This window comes from Pezoporus wallicus, unplaced genomic scaffold (assembly GCF_028554395.1).
Source record: "Pezoporus wallicus isolate ANWC-B61680 ecotype Strahan unplaced genomic scaffold, APGP_CSIRO_Pwel_v1 contig_2025, whole genome shotgun sequence".
NCBI lineage: Eukaryota > Metazoa > Chordata > Aves > Psittaciformes > Psittacidae > Pezoporus > Pezoporus wallicus.
Window position 1 is genome coordinate 748,578 of NW_026640253.1, and position 21,419 is coordinate 769,996.

The 21,419-nt window shown below is 37.9% G+C and overlaps 1 protein-coding gene across 2 annotated transcripts in view; it reads right to left on the reverse strand.

Annotated features, from left to right (window-relative positions):
* Nucleotides 1–11,457: 11,457 nt before the first annotated feature.
* Nucleotides 11,458–21,419, reverse strand: part of NUCB2 (nucleobindin 2) — a 28,807-nt gene continuing 18,845 nt past the window's right edge. The window contains exons 6-13 of one of the 2 annotated variants that reach the window (XM_057418187.1): nt 20,553–20,738; nt 19,867–19,957; nt 18,316–18,374; nt 16,716–16,808; nt 15,625–15,714; nt 14,907–15,077; nt 14,510–14,591; nt 11,458–12,751 (exon numbers count right to left, since the gene is read on the reverse strand). In XM_057418187.1, coding sequence (XP_057274170.1) covers nt 12,639–12,751; nt 14,510–14,591; nt 14,907–15,077; nt 15,625–15,714; nt 16,716–16,808; nt 18,316–18,374; nt 19,867–19,957; nt 20,553–20,738 — 885 coding nt within the window. In that variant the 3' untranslated portion in view covers nt 11,458–12,638. Of the gene's footprint in view, nt 12,752–14,501; nt 14,592–14,906; nt 15,078–15,624; nt 15,715–16,715; nt 16,809–18,315; nt 18,375–19,866; nt 19,958–20,552; nt 20,739–21,419 lie in introns of those variants that run through there. The other variant, XM_057418189.1, reaches the window with a different exon arrangement.

Consider the following 21,419-nt stretch of genomic DNA (forward strand, 5'->3'; position numbering starts at 1 on the left):
AGTTGGGAACAGTCCCTTAAACCAGGGATTAAACTTGCCCTGTTTAAACCATGACACTCCTCCAGATACACAGCACTGAAGTGTCACGTCTACAGTAGCCTTTGGATATGCTGTAAGACACTTAATCTTCAAAATGGTAGCTGCTTCTTGGCTAGATTGACCAGAATCCTCGATTTTATTTTTTTATGAAATAAAGTCTTGATACATTTATGGAGTAAACTCTTGACACATTTATGAAGGGGTTTTGGTGCCATGGCAGCTGAGTGGTTTGTGTTCTACTATTTAAACTGTAATTTTCACATTTCACTGATGTCCTGTAATATTAAATAGCTACCTGAAGGGACTAGCATAAATATAAGACTCCCTGCCTGCTTATTCCCCGTGTTTAGACTTGGCCTTGAGCAGGCCCAGTGTGAAACTTGAGTGTTTAAAAACCCCTGTATCATCTCTGTGAACCTCTACCTTGACTGCCAGAGATCCCTTACTGCCTCCTTCAGGTGACTCCCCTATCGCAAAAAAGTAACTTGGGGACAACTTCTTTAGTGGTAGTGGGCAATATACACGATGCCTGCTTCTTTGCCCCTTCTCCACACACATTGCTGATCCCAAACCTAGAGTCCTGTCACCTTCCAGTGGTGCTTGACTGGTGAGGCGAGAATCATGCTCAGGAACGATATTATCAGAGTGGCCTTGACTGTTTTGTGCTGTTATAAAGCTAATACTTTAAAGGTTCTGTGTGGCTCTGATTTGCAGTCACAGTTCATTAGCAGCCCTGTTTGTTAGGTTCTTCTGTAAATTAGGAAGAAATACAATTAGTTGCAATGGCAATAATCTTATACTGACCTATCGTAACAGAACTTAATGTATTAATAGAAAAAAGCCACAATCTTGCATTAAAAAGCATTGCCACATGTACACCACTCCACAAATATTTTGGTAGTTTGTTCTCATTACTCAATATTCAGTCATTGCTAGTTTTCACACTGACTCTCAGAAACTACTCCAAAGTGTGTTAAATCCAACAGATGTCTTCTTACTGACTTAAAAAAATTATATCTGGATGCAGTTCAGAGAATGCTGGCTAAAATGCTGTGCTGGCACTCACGTTTCATTCATTTTTCTGAAACAGTTTAAATTTAAGAAGTATTGATCAGCTTTAGTTGAGAGGTTTGATTTTATCTTTAGCGAGTTAGTTTGTTAGTTAATTTTTATAGTTTATTCAGTGCATAACTGTGGGATGGCTATTCTGAAAAGCAGAAATACTTCCTTAAAGATTTTATCTACTTTAGATAAGAATCCAGCACCTGTAACAACTTTGTGGGGTGTCTTATTCCCTTATCCAGGCACACGAAAAAAGCTTGAGTACTTGCAAACTAGTACCCAAATTTAAACTAACTTCTAAGAGATAACAAACAATAATAAAACAATAGTTTACCCACAAGCTCGAGCTGAAGGGCTTGTTCTACACACTATTGAGTTGCTGAATGAAAAATCTCACCTCTTAATATATTGTCAGATGCCTTTGGAGAGAACTATAGTTTGCTCATACAAAAATATAATCCATTTTCTCCAGTATTAATTTTTATGGCTTGGTTGGCTTCAGGTAACTGTCCAATTTTTGTGGCTCTGATACATTCATACAATGCTTGATGTTGTCAAGTACAAAATTTGATATGAGAAGTTCAAGTCTTATGAACTGTTTCTGGTAAGAATTTCTCTTACCTCAGAGACAGCAGGAGCCTTTGCTAAAGCAAGAGAGAAAGTTTTCCATTAAAAAGCTGCTGCAGTAAAATACTTCTGGGATGCTAAGTCAAGAGTGATTTATTGCAGAAGAAGGAGTTGCACAGAACAAAAGCATGCATGTACTGTTCTTTGAGTGCTCTGTACCTGGGCTCAGTAAGACATTGCACTTACACACACACATACCTAGTGTGTCATACTGCATATATCAGAAGAAGAAATTTTGCTCTTGATTAAAGAATGTGGGGTTTTTTTTGGTTGTTTTTCTGCCAGCAAAAATAAGACCAAAGTATCAGTCCCATCAACAAGATGGCAGTCAAGCACTTCTGTCGAGCAGGCTGCTCACCCTACTAAAACATTCTGTTACTTTGCTACAGAATAAGAGAAGATCTTTAGTTTGAGAACAAATTAGTTAAGAAGTAAACCCCAGATAAGGGTTTGATGCTAACACTCCTCAAGTATGAAGCTGAAAATCTATATTGCTTTCTTGCCACTGGAACTTTACAACAGGGTAAATAAATACAAAATTACATCTTGTGGTTGAGGGGAGAGAGGGAAAGTGAAATTGCTCCTGTCAGATGTGGTATCTCCTGGAGAGCAAATGGTGGTGGAATGGCTGGATTAAAGATAACCTCAATTTTTGTCTCTTGATTTTTACCAGCCTCTACTTTAAGCAAATTTCATAGTAGGGAATATCATTCTTCACTCATTTGAGAGAAAACAAGTCGAGGAAAGCAAAAATGCAAGTTAAATTCAACCTTTGTTTATACCAGTTTGTTGGAATTTTTGTAGAGACTTCCAGTAGCAAAAATGACCTGCCAAGTGAAACTATCTACTGGAGCACTGTGTGGGCTAATTTGATAGGAAGCTACAGCTTCTTCCCTGGTCTCCTGGGGCTGAATGGTGCTTGCACAGGCTCATAAGTTACACCTTCCTGTCCCAAACCACTCTGTACAACTGAAACAAAATTATTTTCCCTCAAGTTACATCATAATAGTGCTCTGTACTGTCCTTAAAGTGAAAGGACCCATAGATGTATTATACGTACCAGGAAGCCAGAGTAATATTTCTTTTGAGATGGGTTTCTCCAGGCTTTGTAAACCACTTTGAAAGCAATTTAGCACAGATTGTAGGTAGAAACAGTTGCCTGAGTGGCCCGGTAGTTCTTGTCTGACATTATCCTTTATTATACCTTCCTCTAGTAACCACTGGGTTTGAATGTCTTCAAGGCAGAAATCACTTACTCTACACACACAAACACAGAGAGATGGTATAGTATTTGCTTGTGCTAGATAAGCAAATAAAGATGTGAAAAGGAGGTCAAAGAAACTTGATTGTTTACCTCTTTATAGTCTTGATATTTATATATCTGTTTATTTATACAGGCAGCAAGAGGATCCAGTCTCAGTAAGGAATACATGAAGTGCAAGAATTAATGTTTTGTTGACAGCTTAAACACAATGAACCTCTAGTCCTCTGGATATAAAAATGTACTTATTTATAATAATTTAGTACTTGTCTAACTATGAGGCTTCTATAACAAATGTAACGTAATTACATGTTTTATTATATTTTCCCTGGCTTATGAAGTTCCAGGTTTCTCCATGCTAGTCCTTCTCATGGTCCCCAAAACAGCTGTGCCAGCATGATTTAAAAGGGGGTGAATTAAGGAGTACAAGCATTTTCCCTGCTGCAGGAGGAACAATCTATTGACTTTCTCATAAAGCATCAGTGTCATCCTATTAAAAAAAAAACCAACTCATCAGGAAAATACTTCACAAACTCCAAGAGCTATTTTTCCATTTTTACGTTTTCCCTGTAAGAGTTTCTTGAAACCTTCAGAGATATAGACACCATCAAGTCTGCTCAATGGATTAGACTCCCTGATTTCCAGTAGGGTACACAGGCACGCAGATGCTGTGGATGCTGAAATTCTCAGGCTAGCTCTCTTTCTCAAGCTGAATCCAGACCTCAAGCTAGATTTAGATCTACATATGGAATATTTTTCTTATGTTTGTGTGCATTGGTTTGCATGTGCAGTGCTATGCAGGTGTCCTCACCTTGAGACAGCCAACCACATCTGGGTGGGATTTCTTTTTTTTTTTTCCCTTAGACAAGAAAACAGATATTTTGTGACAAAGCCTGTGAAATCTTATTAGGAACAGCACTTCTGTTGCTCCTGAGATTCAGCCCTCTCAAAACTCCCTATTTCCATGGTGTCTATGCATGTAAAGCTGGATGTCCAGGACACACCTGCACTGATCTCAGACTCCAAGCAAATGGGACTCATGGCAGAGCTAACACAGGTTTAACAACAGTGAGTCCTCTCCAGATGTTTTCATGTGTACCAGAGAGGAAAACGTAAACATATTGCCCAAAGAACACAGGATGAAAAATTCGCCTTGTAAATGGATAGAATGGGATTTCTTTGTAGTACTCTTTGAACGTGTAACATCAGCAGGGAAGTTTGGTTTTCTTTGTGATACAGTTTTGTCTTTATCAGCAAGAGACCCTTTGTTTTTAACTTCAGTGTCTGTGAAGGATCCTTCTGAGAGCTACTCGTCATCTTTATACCTCAAGTGTTTGATTCCTTTGGGGAAAGAATGAATGGGCTCTGCAAGTTAAAGTGAGCACCTCCACAGCAGTTGGCATGTCCAGTAAATATTGCACTGCATCCAGTGTTGGTAGGACTAAAAAGCAAACCTCTGAATTTCTTTAAATTTTATCAAGGTATGGCATAGCACTGCAAGATGCTGACTTGCGGGTTTCCCAATCCCCCAGGTACTGAGCACCTGATCCGCAGAGAGAATCTCATAGCATAGGCAAAGAGAGAAGGGTTGGGGAAGGATGGGTTTCACAGTTGCACCCTATGCAGCTGTGAAATACCTTTGAAAAAAAAAATACAAACAAAGATGTATTTGATTGATATTTTCTTTCCCAGTTAGAGAGATACAGGGACTATGACCAACAGTATGTGAAAGACTAAGCTGCCTCTGTGAAAAGAATGTGCCTTGTCTGGAGAAACAGTTTCCAGATACCTTAAATAATATCTAGGGAAATGCTTTACATCCTTATCGTTCCTGAAGGCCTTTGAGGGAAATTACCAGCTGTTGGAGAACTGAGTGTAGCAGTTAAGACAGCTGTTTGGAGAAACTGCATAGAATTACCAAGAGCAATTAAGTGTGAGCGTATAGGAATAACTGTATTCATGTGAGAGTGTCAGGGTTAAAAGCACTGACTGTCACAGCTTTGGAGACAAAAAAAAAAACACCCATCCTTGTAACAGTGAGATGAAAATTTGGTAATACTAAAATGGACACTTGCTTTGAAAAATTATCTCTTTTAACACCAACTGTAGATCCAGACAGCTACTGTCTTTCACAAATGAAACTATACCCTCAATGCAGATGATTTCAATGAGAAGTTCTGCCCTGTCATGCTTACATACCTCTGGAGAAACATGAACAGTGTGGGGAGCCATGAATGTGCTGTTCTTTTCTATGTGCTCCCGAAACTGAAAAGCTTTCAGATCCTCCAGGTCCTTTAGGTTGCCCTCTCTTGTCTTGCAGCATTACATTATGTGTTACATTGCACCTTACTCCAGAAGAAAATTTGTACCTATCTTGTGGATACTTCAGATAAAAAGTTTAGTATTAAGTTTGGAATGAAAGCCCACAGTGTGGTGATTCAAATCGACTTCTTCCAAATGCTTCATTTTTATGCTTCCTTTGAAAGCTTTTTTTTGAGGAACTGTAAGGAGAAAAGGGACATTTATTTCTAGATGCACATTAAATTCAATAGAGCAATGAAAAGAAACAGACGCTAATTGTTCTCTCCTGCATGAGCTGCATATAGTCAGTAATATGCATGCTGCCAGGAGGGGCTTGAGATGGCATGCAGCTTGCTTCCCCTTGCCTCTATCAAGCAGTTCTGAGTTAGCACTTTGAAGTTCTGAAACGTGCATCAGGCAGGAGCAGGATGATGTGTATTAGTCACTTTGAGTCAAACTGCATCTTTTCAGTTAGTCCTTTGTGGTAGTATGCGAATGCATTGCCTCTAATCCCAGCACTATTCTTCTATTTCATAACTACTATGTTGCAATTTGTTGGTTGGTTATTTTTTTAAATAAGTTTAGAAGAACACTATGTGCATACTTGGTTCAACACTGGTGCAGCCTTTGCTTTGTCCTGAGGAGCCCAAGGTACACCTGAAACTTTTAGTATGTGTCTAGATGGCGAGATAAGCTACTAAACGTGTATAATATGGTAGAGACCAAACTGATATGATGCTGACTGGTCATTCCCACCCCTCAGTGAGGCTGGTCCATGTAGTCAGTCAAACAGTGGTAGGATCCAACCCAAATCCAGCCAGTGCAGGTCTGCAGTGCCACATAACAGCATAGATGGCTTAGCAATCCCCAGCCTGACTGTTGCCCCCAAAGTACCAAATGAAAATATTGCTTTTAAGCAATATTAAGCAAGGGAACAAAAGCATGTGAGTGTTGCTTTTGGAAGTATTAGCTAAAGATCACAACAGCAATAAGGAAGCTCCTATTAAGCTTAGAACGAAATTTTCAAAAAGTGTACAATGTAGAAATTGTAATATAATCAAAATAGAAATTTAGACACTGTAAATCACTTATATGGTTTATAGCGCTTGATGTACAGGAAAGCAATCAGTCCAACCAAAAGACAGGCAGCTGTTAATCCAAAGACTGAGCCAACTAAAATGCAACTTGGGAGCTGTAAATAATTAATAACAATTACCTCCAAAGAAGCTGTTCCTTGAGCAGTATCAGGAGTGACAATGAGTTGGCATCTGTATACTTCTGTTTTCTCCAGATGTATTTTTGGCAGAAATAGCACAGCATAGCCTTTTTTTTTATTTCACTAATGTGCAGGATCCTACTCTAGGAGGGCTGTGGTTTCCAGCTGTAATTATAAACAGCATCGTCTTCTGGTCAGTATCTTGGTTATTTTTAATACCATGTGATTCTCATATTGTTATCCAGTTGTGGTATACTGTACTCAGAGTTCAAACACAGTACAGAGTTGTCTGTGTTCAGGAAATGTATCACTAGTTTAGTGCTCATTTGCACTATCAGGGTCTCTCCCAAAAGGAAACAGCATAATCAGAGAAAAAAAGAAAAAAAAAAAAAAAGACAGAAAAAAGCCCTCTTGAAACATGGCAACATGGCTCTTGAGGGATCATTCGATTTTTTGACATCCTGTTTTATCATGACACCGCTTTGCTTCTTTATTACTCTTTAAAAGTGCTCAGTTATGCTTGTGTTAGACTCCCTCTAGTGACGAAACAGTATGCAACTTACATGAAAAATCACTGTTAAAACTAATGTTGCATCACTTCTCCATGGTACTACCTGCATTGGCAAGGTCTGCACTGCCTGTAGAATAGGCATGGGCTCTGTTACTTCAGTCTTTGCTACTGAAGCATGTTGTGACTGTGGAAATGTCCATACACAGAAGTTTGCACAGGACTGTGCCCCATGGCCCATCCTCTCCCCCTAGATAGGCTCTGTATTCATACAACAGAGTAGTGTTGCAGGTGGTGTGATGCAGGGTGGAGATGGAGGGCTGCCTGTTCCTCCATCCTACTTTCTCCACTGTCACCTGTGATAGAGAGCCCAAAAACTGAGGTCCTCTTCTCAATGTAGTATTAACAGCAAAAAACTTGTAGGAGAGGGTGTGAAATTAGATGAGGGGTATGCACCACCACCTTCTGTAACAGAAACAGCTCTATAGGCAGTTTCTTAGAACATACCAGCTGTGAGCAATTATGTGTTAAGAAACATATTTGAGTAAATACAAATCATTTGCAGCAGAGACTAATCAGCAGTCACGGTGGAGTCATTCAGACTAACAGCCACCTGAACTGATGGAAAAGGTGCAAAGAATGGAGAAGTCAGCCTTGTAGTGCTGCCCCATCCTACATTTGTCACTGAAAAATACACCAGGTTTAGAAACTGAAAAACTAAAAAAAAAAAAAAAAAATTACTTTCCTTCATCGATACAGTATTTTACTACACAAGAAACTATGCAAACTATTATTTAGCATAATACTGGATGGTATAATAATAGAAAAGTGGCGTTATTGTTAGATACAAAATGATTCTGGCAAGTATAGATTTTAAGGCATTAGAAAACATTAGGGTAGGTGGTTTTGATACTGGCTATCTGTGAATGCATAAATAAATAATGAGACTCAAGATAGTTCTCTACTTCCCATTATGTAAAAGAAAATAAATTTCAGTTTTAGAAATGTAACTAAACTACAGGGAGTGTTGCTATGTTTTCAGATGATTCTCATTTCACTGTCTCGGTACAACTACCTCTTCATTTCAGAAACTAACAGGTATTTGAGGATGTAAATAAGAGAGTACATCTGGGGCCAACCTTAGGGACATCTCCTGGCACCTGCTACCTACTTTTGCACAACTTACAAAAGGACAATCCATAGCTTAGAGCCTTGCTGCTTCGCAAAATGCCACCATACCTCAAGGTTGTGGCTTTTTTTTTTTTTAATCAAGTTACATTTACAAAATGGAAGAGTCTAATGTGGCTGGACATGGTACCATGTCCTGTGAATCTCCCCAAGAGTCACATTGCCACAGCCATTCTGACATCCTGAAATGGCTGGCACCTGGCCTTGCAGGGAAAATCTGCAAGCAAAGAGAAAGCAAGCTATAGATAAACCTGTTACTAAACCTGTGGGTGCTTACCTTCTCTAGGATTTCTGTTTTGAACTTGAACAAGACAGGGAAGTGTGTGGTGTTGTCAAGGACTTATAGTGCTGTTGCAGCAGCATTTTAAGTAGTTGCTTTTGTATTTTTATGAATATAGAAAACTGAGCATTCATGTACCTCATTAGTGAATAGCTATTTCAGTGAGGCAGCTGGGCCAGGGAAGAACACAAGATACTTGGATCTTTTTATAAATTCCTTTTCACATATTTCCAGAAAGCAAAAAGTGGAGGGCAAACAGTAAGGGCCTCTGAGTGGAAATACAAAGTTGTGCATACAGACAAGGTCTAAACCAGTTCTTTTCCCACCAGGTTAAAATAAAACTATAGACGTCTGTCACTGTGCTGAGTTTCAGTTTAATCCAGTTAAAAACTAATCTATACAAAGTACAGAGTGGACTTTTTTTTTTTCCCTTACATATATTCCACTGGAGGATACGAATTTGTACAACACTGACCAAATCTTACCCCTTCATCCTCCTACCAAAATCCCAGCCAAATGCAAAACCAAATCTCTACATCTTTGCCTTGAAACCGGTCTCTCTGTGAAGTTACATTCAGTTTTCTCATAATCACCTCCTAAATGAAAAGCAGAGTACAGGTGAAAGCAATGGTACCCATGATATTCCAGTCCTTTATCTACCTATGATTATAGCTTTCTACTTTCTCACTTAGCTGTAAGCTTAATTTTATTTTTTTCATCTGTAAAAAGCTCCTGAGAAATCAGTACTATGGCAGAAACATGCTATTAGTGGCTAATACTTCTAGTCTCTTTTATGGAAGAGAGAACCAAATCAGGATTGAAAACAACAAACACTTTAAAAAGCAACAAATCTGCAAAACATTTAACGAGTAAGCATGACTTGAGCACATTGCATAATCTCTAAGGCAGATGTTCCTCACAGTGAGGTAACTCTTATTTAAACCATGCTTCAGAATTGATCCACAAAAATAGTTTGGTGACTTTATTGCACTCAGATGGAGACCTCATTTAGCCTGGGCCTGAAGAATACCTTTCCTCTACAGAGGAAGACAGTATTGGGTGAACACTGTCAACAGACCAGAACTGACAAACCAGCTTTTGTAAGAGCTTCCATTCAGTCCCTGCCATCTTAGTAGCCATGTGATACAGGTACCCATACATAGGTGATTTTTGTAATCAGGTGGACAAGCACAAAGTTCTAGTTTGGGCTCTAATCTGAAAAACATAAATGTTTTTTCAAAAAGCAACAGACTTAAGATGTGTTCAGTAAGAGTTCCATAACTTGTTATTGAGGACTGCGGCTCTGACTTCCACATGATTTAGCGCAAGTAATTGTCAGTTTGACTAAACCCTGATTATTAAGAGATAAACCCATCACCAATTCTAAGCTTTAAAAAACTGCCTGTTCCCACATCTAAAAAATGAACATAAAGTCTGTAGTATATTGCTAAACTGCAAGCCTACTAATTAATTTAACAGACGGGAACAACATTTAGGTATCAGCAACTGAAGGAAAGATGCAACACTGTTTTACACTGAGCACACCTCAGTGGCTAGCTGAAATGCAAAATGAGCAACTTTTGCTAATTCTAACTCATGATGAAACAAGTGAAAATTCTGGCTCCTCACAAGTGGCTTCCTCAGCGTCACCACTGACACTAAACCGTGGCAAGAAGAAACCGAGTTCAGCACCCAAGTTACAACAGCTCTTTACAAAGCTCTCAATGTTTCAAACTAAATGGGATAAGGGGGATATAATGCCCATCTCCAACAGCAAAATATAAGAGGTTGCACTGGAACCAAAGCTTGAGCATTACATTACAAAGCACATCATTACATATAATGACATTTGTCCTTAGGAGGCAGATGTAGCCTAAAGGAATGATTTGTATGATAGAAATGCCTTCACACCAAAGGTTTCAGTCCTTGGTTCTCTGCAAACATCTGTGGCTGTATTACGTCCTCTCTAACCTTTCATGCGGGATGGGGAGAACTCAAGAAAATTTTACCCTTGTCTTTTCCACGACATTTAGGCAAATTTCTCTTTTTGTTTTCCTCCTCACTCTGTTACCCATTATCAGGCTACAATCCCAAAGCCAGAGCTGTGCACTGAGAAACTGTTAGTCTGGGTGTAGCTATAGCTATGTCTCGGCCTCTTAGGAAACAGATGAAGTTGTTGAAAGGTATTTCAGTCTCCTGACAAAGACATTTCAAACTGGTGTTACATGGAAATGACAAACAGTGGAGACACTGGGTTTTGAAACTATAAATTCTTAACCTCTTGTGTAGAGAACAAAAAAAAAAGTAAAATAATTCCAATTATTTGAGTAGTATAGATGAAGGAAATATGACATGACAACTAACAAGATGAAACAGATGAGGAAATCCAGTGTGTTCCGGGAGTGAGTTCTGTTATACTGCCTGGAGAATAAGAATATGCCTAGGCCTGATAAAAAAAAGCCTTAAACATGGAAGGAATGTGCCTAGCTTCTATCAATGAAAGCTCTTCAGAGTGAGAAACCTCCCAAATGTCAACAGAAAATGTAACTGCCACCTCTCTTTTTTAAGTTTGCTTGAAATATTCATGTCTTATTCAGAAAGGAATATCTTTCTATAACAGAGGCTTGCCCCCGTTTCTTTGCTCAAAACCCAAATGATCTCCTTTAATAACACTGTCAGCAGTTAGCCACAGAAGGGGAAGAAAACACAAAGAATGCTTGCCAAGGTGTGTTTGTATCAGTTCAAAGCCAGCATTCTACAGTCAGCACAAACTGTGTTTAAAAATAAACAAACCAAAAAATGCAAACAAAACCAGACCAAACCAACCAAACAAAACGCAACCAACCAACCAAAAAAGAACCCAAACCAATACCCAAACAACAAACCAACACACAAACCCCTAAGCAAATAAAAAAAAACCCAAACAGGGTTTAACACTTTAGGATACTTTCAGTCTGAAATAGATGACAAGCAGGGACAATCACACAACTTTTCAACATTCTAGTAAAACTCACAGGAAAATCAACTTATTCTTGTAAAATATTGGCTTATAATATTAGGGACCTAGCCTGTTTTAATACCAAAATAATACAATCAAGTAGCACCCCTGTTTTAGGACACTTCATAAACTTACACCAACTGCTGAAGAACTAATGAGAGTTAATAGTGAGCCTCTTAAGTTAAAGTTAAAGAGAAAAGCCTTCTGAAGCACATGGTGCATTTTGAAAAACCTGCTATTATCATAGGAGGTAGGATAATCTGTACAGAAAAAGACATCGAGTCTTGTTCTGTTTTGTATAACATTTCCATCGACCTAAAATGCTTACTTAATAACATGCAAAATTTTGAGATCAGCTGGCACCTGATGAAAGAAACAGGGATGAAAGTATTGTCCCAAGAGCCAGCTGAGTATTCAACAGCTACATAGAATTAATCTCAGCAAGGAGGATGGTTTAGATCAATACATTAGTAGTATTCCTTTTGAAGGCTTACAGTGAAATTCTTAGGCTTCTGTAAACATGAAAAATATTCACTGTTCCACATAGTTCTTTGCTGTGTTTAGATTTTTCAAAAGTGCAAATCTATTCTGATTAAAGATTAGCAGTTTGATTTTTTTATTTGGTCTCAAAGAAGAAAGAGTTTGGTAGTGCTGGAAATGGTAGGCCTTTATCTATGGTATATTTTGCTTATTAAGATCATTAAAACCATATTTTGCTTCTCAGCATTTCTGGAAAGTTTCTACATAAAACTAGACCTAATTTGACATTCAGGTCAGTTCCCTGCCTGCTCTCTGAAAAGATTGCAATTCATGCCTAAACACAGAATGGCAGACATCACCTCTGCTTTTCCAAGAGGAAGAGGACAGTTCAACAGCTCTGGCCATAAAAATCTTTAGTATTAATAGTTTTCTTAATTCCCTCCTCCACTATAGCTTCTAATGATCCCCTTGTTGTTTTTCTCACTGATGCACTGGAGAAAAAATAGTTTAATTTATGATTCAAGTCTGACTGATAGTTCATTTCTAATGTTCCAAATGATTTTACAATGATTCTTCTGGGGAAGAAAGTGGAGAGTTCACATTTCACTCTGATTTCCTGCCCACCCCCCGCCAAGACCCCCAAATAATAAAGATGCTATAAAGTTGAGGCACAAGTGGTTAAGGGTGAACTTGATCAGTTCTAGCAGCTGGTTCCCAGACATGTCCTGGTGGTAAAGGCTGATCACCTTCTGCAGGATGTTTTGGTGCATCTTCAACTTTGTGTTCCCCAGCTGTAAAACAAGAATAAAACAATCTGTAACTTTCAATTATTAAACTGGCCCAATCATGGAAAGTCTCTAAAGGAAAGTTTCTAGTGCAGGGACAATCAAATTTCTTGTTTTGTAAGTGGAATCAAAAATTCTGTATGGGCCTAACAATGAAATCAGATCGAGATTACCCAATAGACTGCATTATTATAATATTCAGTGTTTCCTCTTAGATTGCTAGTTGTTTCTGTTTTCTGTGTAATATTTTTCCTTACATAACACATTGGTTCTTCGAAGATTGTTCTTTCTGAAATATATTAAATGCTTACAAAAATTTTAATTTCAATATGGGAAGCTTAGAAAAACAAATTAAAAACTTGCTCCTCTATTTTACTCCTGACTGCATCAACAATATTTATAACATTCTCCCTTTGCCTAAGTTTGAATAATACTGATTTTCATAGTTTGCTGAAGATTTTATAACTTGCAGCTGCATTTTAGTGTTTTTCTTCTTTCCTTAAATTACCATTAGTATCTCCAGTAGCCTACAGATTAGAAATATTGTCTACTTGGATCTCCTTAACTCAATGAATAAGTAGTGGGTAGTTCTTAAGACACCTGATTATATGGCTTTGCAGAAAGGTTTTACATAAAATATGTGTTAAGAACAATGTCAGCTACATATTGCTGGTATCAAAAGGTGTATCATTAGTCCAACTCCCAGGGCATCTGCTGTAACACTGTTTTTACTGAAGGTGAGGGGAAGTGAGAATCTCAGAACTAAGGATCATAAAATGAAATTATCCACAGGCAGTCTTGAAACAAATGAGAGGCAAAATTAAATTGGTACTGAAATTTCATTGTTTCTCTTCACAGAACTGAATGGCTTTGGGATAGAATTTCAGAGTACTCCACAAAGCAAGCTGTAATCCCTTAATGTAGTATTTAAGGTTTGAAATCCCACTGTTGGCCACGCAGAAACAGTTAAAAGCTTCAAAAGGCTGCCTGGATATAGTCTGAAGTTTTACATTCAAGATGAATGTCAAGTTCTTGAGCTGTATTGATAATGTTAGCACATGAACGTGGAAGCCAATAAAACAATATTAGTTTCAATGCTTTTAGAGGTGGAGGAAAATCTAAGTTAGGATGTATAGATGAGCAGACCTCCTTTAAAGCACAAAAATATCCCCATGGACCATGTGTTATAGTTAAATGCTAATATATACCTCACCATTTCGTTGCCACCAGCGAGCAAATGCAATGACTTATTATGACACTGTTTTCTGAGGGTGTTGAAGCCATTGGTCATTCATACGACCTAAAACTAAATTGTCATGTCATGCTGTGCACAACTGCTGGTAAATTTGTCATTGAGGACAGATCTGAAAGCATTTAAAGGTTTTGATTTGTTCTGCAGTCTGAGACTGTCTGATATTCTATGGCTGCATTACTGGACCTGGTCATTTTATATCTGCATTCTTCTCTGGATGCTCAGAAATCCTAGATATGCCAGATAGCAGTATTTTTAGACTGATAGGTACAACACAATCCTGTGCCCATTTGATGACTTGAGTTAGAACTATGATTTTTTTTATTATGGACTTCAAAGCACTAAGATTTCAGAAACATTTTATAAGAGTTCCATAATTGCCTTAAAGACAGTTTAGTGAACCTATCTACAGAGATCATTAAAACCACATTAACAGTTCCAGTGGAAAATAGAATTTTAATGACTTTTACATTGGAGGTCTTATTTTTAAGTTTGCACAAAAAGCTACATACGGGGTTGGAATTTCAGTTCTCCAGCTGGTCCTGCGGGAGGACTTCCCTGCTGTAGTTTCTTTTGTTCCATCTGTTTTACAACCTGATGAAACATAAAATATGATATTTGAAAAACTTCAATCTGTAAACTTTCTCTGATGCAACATAAATGAATACAATTAAAGTTTGCAGTCATTATATAAAGTCTTCATTAATAGGTATACTACCGAGTTGAGATACTCACATTGTTTGCTATAATCCTGAATACAATATTATGTTTTACTACCATTAGTTTAGAATTCAGCTGGGACTCATATGAGAAATCAAGGTAAAGAACACTTCACAGCTGGGGACTGTAATGAGCTGTTACACATATGAGGATACAGAATAGGAAAAAAATTTCTGTTCTCATAAGTACCTGCTGAAACTCTTGTTTCTGAGCCTGAAGCTGGTCATGCTGCCTCTGTAGCTCTTCCTTCTGCTTCTGAAGATCTTCAGCCTTCTTTCTAAGTTCATCTTCCTGCTGAGAAATATGACTTTCAAATTCCTTCAGCTCATCCTCAGTGAAGAGCTGCTGCTGATCTAGTGTCTGCAACAAAATACATACAAATGTATTTAGCCAGAATGTTTATATATTTTTATTATCTTCCCACTGAACTTATTAGATGAATTGAACAGTTCACTAAACAACCGTCAGAATTTTCATGTAAATACTCAGGCATGACACCGTAAAGGGTTAGTACACTCACTTTAAGAAACAGCAAAATAGCCATTTGTCAGCTATTTTCTCATAAAAATTCTACTACAGATTTAGAGGTAGGAGAAAAAATTCCTCTTGCTTCCAGCTGAGCTCTCATCCTCGCTCATGATTCGTAACTGTTCATTTTCTGTTTGAAATGAGGGAAAGGCTCTTCTAGAGTCCACAGGGTGGCGCAAGGCCTTTTCTGTTTGTGTGTGCACCATAAAGAGTACATCTGCATTACATTACTCTGTTACATTTGTACACTGCATTTAGCTAAGATGCTTAACCACACACATACCAAAACAGAACTGAAAAAAGCAAAGGTCAGAGACATGCCATTTGGTTTCCTGGTTAGAGTGATGTAGTACCATATGCTGCACTAGGAACACATTACCTCCCAGCTATCTGGCTCCAAAAATTCTTTTTTCTCTGTAGCTCGCAGGAACTCTTCTAAAGTCACTAGCCGGTCCTTGTTAATATCAACCTATTTAAAACAAAAAATTAAACTCAAGGTAAAGGATGGGTTTTGGTGGAGCTAATGTTTAATTTCATCATGCCAATATCTTAAAATATGACCGTTATACTTTTAAACTATCTCATTTTTAAGGGAGTGCCTGCCACTTCTGACAACTTCTCTCAAAAGGTTATATAACTTAACAATATAGGAGATAAAAAGTAAATCCTCATATTTTACTTCCAAATCCATTGGCTTTATTGGAAACATTATTTGTGGTCACAGCCCCAGTGCTAATAGTGGAATGCTTGATTTTTTTGATTAAAATGTGTTGTAGCTTTCTGGTAATAATTATGTAACTCTTGAGTCAGAGTAACCTCCACATTTGGATGGGTGGTTTTGAAACATGAAAAAAACCCAACTGAATTGTGTCAAAATCCTTTAAGGGTAAGGGAGGAAATGCTTCCTTTTATGACTAACAGAAGACCAGGCTTGCTATGTTGCTCAAGGTTATGGAATATAGTTGAATACAGAAAAGATGTGAATGAAAAACACAGTGGTTCAAAATACCCTCTCTCCTTTCCTCTGTCTCCCAAGGTGAAAACCTGCCAGAACTATACACTGTCATAGGTGATACCTTGAGCTGTGAGACTTAGGAAGGGACAAAGGTGAGACAAGAAGACACTACTCTCTCACCTCAAACATAAATCTTACACGTTTGCCAAGTCAAAAGCACATTTACCATTTTCCCTGTTTGACACAAAATTCATAGGGAATTTCCACTGAATCTCAGCCTCTGCAAAAGATGGAGGCTACAGCACCATTTCTTCTCTGGAACTTCTTAAATAGAAACATCAGAATATGGGGACAGCGCTTGAGTATTGTAACTTTATGTGAATCACAGCAGAAACAGCATTCAGTGTGACAGGATTATCCCTTTCTGCTGTACTTGGACAGCCCTTTGTGTTAGGAGGTCTGTATTTCTTGAACACAGAAGGAAATTAGCAGCTCTACTGAATATCAGTCCCCACCTCATTCATTACATGTTCTCTCATTCTCAGCCTTTCTTCTTCCATTTCAACCATGTCATCCTCTTCATTTTTGGGATCATAAACTTTTTCTAGCTGAAATTCAGAATTAGCAAATGTTAATTTGGGGAATGGGCTGCTCATTCAAATGAAAGAGTGTATTTGGAACAGTAGCATGAGAAGTTGCTAAAAACATTAGTTCACCATTTTTCCAATAGAGTGAGAGTGTATTTTAGCATAGCATTCAAGCAACAAGTAAGCCTTTCATTGCCAAGCATAAAGTTTTCAGTTAATTCATATGGTCTGTTGAAAGTTCAGTTGTAATCCAGTGCTGTGGAAGTTACAGTAAAATTGACCAGTCTGATCCAATATTTAACTCAAAGTAGGCAGAATTTTCACATGGTTTCTGGAAGAGGGATGAGTAGCTTTTTTACCAGAGCATACAGCTGACCCTGTAAGCATTCAGGACATCAGAAGACAAACTGAGTGCTTAGTTTAATGGTCCACTTCTTTTCTTGCACAATGTCTTTCTAGGGAGTTCATGCTTATTTGCTTCTACTTGGCTTTCTTAGTCATTTAGCTTTGCTTGCTTATCCATAGGTAATTTAAAAGGTCCCAGAATATTTGTTTTTAAACGACAAAGCTGCAAAATGGTTAGACACATCTGTCAGAAATGACTGCCATAAATCTTCATGGAATTACAAGGGATAATGGCAAGGTACTGTTAAAAATCTGTATTTGCAAATTTAATTTTTTTAAAAATTTACAGTCACTTGAATTTATAAGTTAAAAGTTCCTATATTATGTATAGCACATTTCCTCCCTGGCTCATAAAATCTAGAAAAAATTGTAAGAGTAGGTATTGACAGCCATAGTACCAGATCTCTGAATGGGAAGTTCAGGTTTTTTTTCCTGGTATACTGAAATAGAACTTATGGAAAAATTAAGACCAAGGCCTTTTGTTTCGTCACTGATTCTGCAATTCCCATCACTAGAAATTTCAGTACTTCACTCTCATTTTCCTCTGGGAAGCAAAGTAATATTTGTATTTTCACACACCAAAAAGATAATGCTGAAACAATCTAAGAGCCTGTCCACTTCATCAGATGTGCTTCAAACTACCTAGATACAGAATATGTGAAATTTCTGCAGCCAGTTCCACATGGTGCTGCCTTTGAGCCATGATCACATGAGCGTGATCCTTTTTCTCTCATCAAGCCTTATGACTTGTTGATAAGCACTGAATGAGCACAGCTACCCAGCCTCAAAACCTCTACCAGGCTGCATCTAGCCAGAGCCTGAGCGCAGCTCTCTGCACTGCAATTTATACAGAAATAGCTATCCTGCAGATTAATTATAAAGTCTCAGACAATCCTGTGGCAGAGAAATACATGAGCACTAGATATTTGATGTCTGAGCCCTATGCTTCAAATACTTTATTTTCCCTGCTGATACATTTTTACACTTTTGCAGAAACATTAAGGATGCACAAAACTTGGCATGAATACTGTAATTTGTAGTACCAAGCCCCCAAATACACTTGGAAAAAATACAGACATTCCTCCTACCATTTATTGAAACAAGTTGTTTCTGAACTTCTTACCTCTTTAGTAAACAGAGCTTCTAATTCTTGCTCATCCAGGAAGCCATCGTTATTGACATCTAGAAAACAAAGTGTTGAAAATACAAGTTGAGTATCTACAGAAAGTAGTATGCGTAGTAGATCTCCATGAGTTAAGTATCAGCATACATATCTCATGTGGATTAAAACCTCATTTAACAAGATGCTGATTATATAGGTTGTTTTTTGTTTAGGTTTCATCAGGCACTGGCTGAACTCTATTGCCATTTTTGGCTGTCTGGACAAGTCTAGAGCCATCTCCCTACTTAGATTAGCAAACTGAAATAGGTCACAACAGAACTCCACAGACTGTAATTGCCAAAAAATATTGCTGAGGACAAGTTGTGGCAATTTAACAACTAAGTTTGTAAACATATTCAGGAGCAAAAAGAAAATCTGTAGGAAAAATTTGTTAACCAACAGCATGACTTTCCAAATAAAGAATTATGTGAAAATCTATGTGTTTGAGAAGAGATCACTGTAGAATGATTTTTCACGACAAATGCAGAGAGGAAAATACTTGATAATTAATGCACCTTTTATCCGACATTCTACTCTGAATATTGTTATACTACCTCTAAAATGGAAAGAGAATGACTACTTCAAATGAGTGTTATTATGCAATATTGTTAATTGCTTCAAAGTTTTACATGTACTAAGCTCCAAGGCAAAAGGCTATTTCAGCTATTTCTGTTTTGGTAAAATTAGCACAAAAAAGGTACCAAAAATTTTCAGAACAGTATCTTTCAAGATCTTTTACCAGAAAGAAGAAATAAGGTTCAATAAGTATAATACATATTTATATATTGTATAAACCAAGATAAAAGTTCAGACTCAAGCTAAAACACTTCTGTTAAATTATCATTTTTGGGATTAGTCAAATTCTCTGTACTATTCAGCTCTTCACAGCCCAGTGCCAGGCAGGATACTTTAGCCTTTAACAATGTCTGAATATAAGGTTACACATGTATATAATCACATTAAAAGCAAAATGCCCACTGAGATGCATCCTCATCTCTGCTACTATTTTATTGTTTATAGCTGCTCAGAAATATAGAAGCAGGACTGTGGTGCATTTTGGATTTTGTTTTATTAAGGGAATCTTGCCTCTGAAGAGGTTTGGCACTTCTGTGACTATTCCAAAGATAAGTGGAGTCTGGGACTTATCTTCAGGCATGATGAGAAAGTGGGGTTGCCAGCTTTCCACGCCCCTATTTACTCCTAGTGCATAGTCTGTAAGCAGTTATAGATATGGACAGCCCTCTAACTTCTCATATTTCCATGAGGAATCATTCCTGCATTGGATGTATGATTTTATGTGTACTTAAACAAAACCCTGTTTTCAACTTTTAAACCCCATTTAAAACGTTGCATTAGATTTAGAAACAATAACATAATTATTTTCTCCTCTGTACTCCTCCGATTCATTCAAATTGCTCAAGGTATAAGACTTCACCCTAGCATAAAACAAGTTTGCCCTGAGCAAAAGTAAAAGAAAGTCACTTCACTCATTCATTAAGCTAAACTTCTTACCGTGTAATTTGAAAAATGTTTTTGGGTCAAATTCATTAGGATCCAGCCCATCTGCTTCTTCCCACACCTCTTTCAGCTGATCTTTGCTTCCCTAGATATTGGTTACAAATAAAAACTATTCAAAAGGTGATTAAGTGTAATTTTTCTGCATTACCTCTGAATTACAGTTTCTTTGAAAGTCTTTATTTTCTGATTAGTTGCAAACAGAATCACTAGAATTTTCCTTAATTCCCTTCTGGTCAGGTCTAATACTTTCAGTAGACAGAAAGGCCAGGAAAACAGGGAGTGTCGAGGAAATGCATATTCTGTGGAAAGGAACACCTATAATAATCAGTTATAGCCACACAGCCTCATGTAGAGTAAGAGCTGAAGGAAATGTATTTGCCTTCCCTAGAGGAAATGGTACTGTGATACAGTTCCTGGCAGGCCAGGAATACATGAAGGGAGCCCTACAGTTTTAGGTACCAATCTGGCTTCTTCCTCATGAGATCTTGCTTCTTTGTAAATAATAATTCTGTCAGCAAATAGAATAACTGTCAGAAAAATGGGGAGGTTTGTAATGCTGTCAGCATTGTTCCCACACTTTGCTCCCATGTCAGTGAGAAGAGGCAAATGCTCTTTTTATCTTTTTCCCTCTGGAAAGAAAAGTTTCCACCCAATCGTGTAAGAATACACTGTGGCCTTACAGGATGGTGAACTTTAGGGTGATCTCCATGTTTTTTCTTCATCTCCTCAAACTTGGATTCTTCTCGCTGCCTCTTTTCTTCATCGAGTGTTTTTAAATACTCTCTCCTCTCATGTTCTTTCATCATTTCGTATTTCTTAAACTCGTCATGGCGGGTCTTATCATAGTTTTCCAGGTCACTTGTAGCCTAAAAATACAGATACGTGTAGACATTTGATTATGCTACACGACTGTGTTAACACATGACATTAAAATCATTGACCCGTGGACAAGGCTGGCCATATTGCCATTCTCCTTTTAAAGGTGAGGTAACTAGTTGGGGGCTTCCTTTCATGTGACAGTGATGCAGAAACGGCGCTTCTCGCTTTATTATTTTCACAGAAATTAATCTGCAAGGGTTCAACTACTAGATGATTTCTGCAACTACACAGTACTGCAAGATGGCATCAAACTGTCCTTGCTCATCAGTTAAGAATAAATTAACTCAAGTAATTCCTATACTAATGAAGTGCAGCTTCAAATAGTTCCATTAACTCCTTGATTATTTCAGAAGAGGAACATTTGTAGCTTACCCTCCAGTTTAATGAAAAATGTGCCTTCATTAACAGTGGGAGTTAGTCTGTAGTAGCTTAATCATAGAATCGTAGAATAGTTAGGGTTGGAAAGGACCTTAAGATCATCTATTTCCAACACCCCTGCCACGGGCAGGGACACCTCCCACTAAACCCTGTCACCCAAGGCTCTGTCCAACCTGGCCTTGAACACCATCAGGGATCACGCATTCACAACTTCCTTGGGCAACCCATTCCAGTACCTCACAGATTAAATTAAAAAACAAAATAAAACAAGATTATATGGAGAGAGAGAG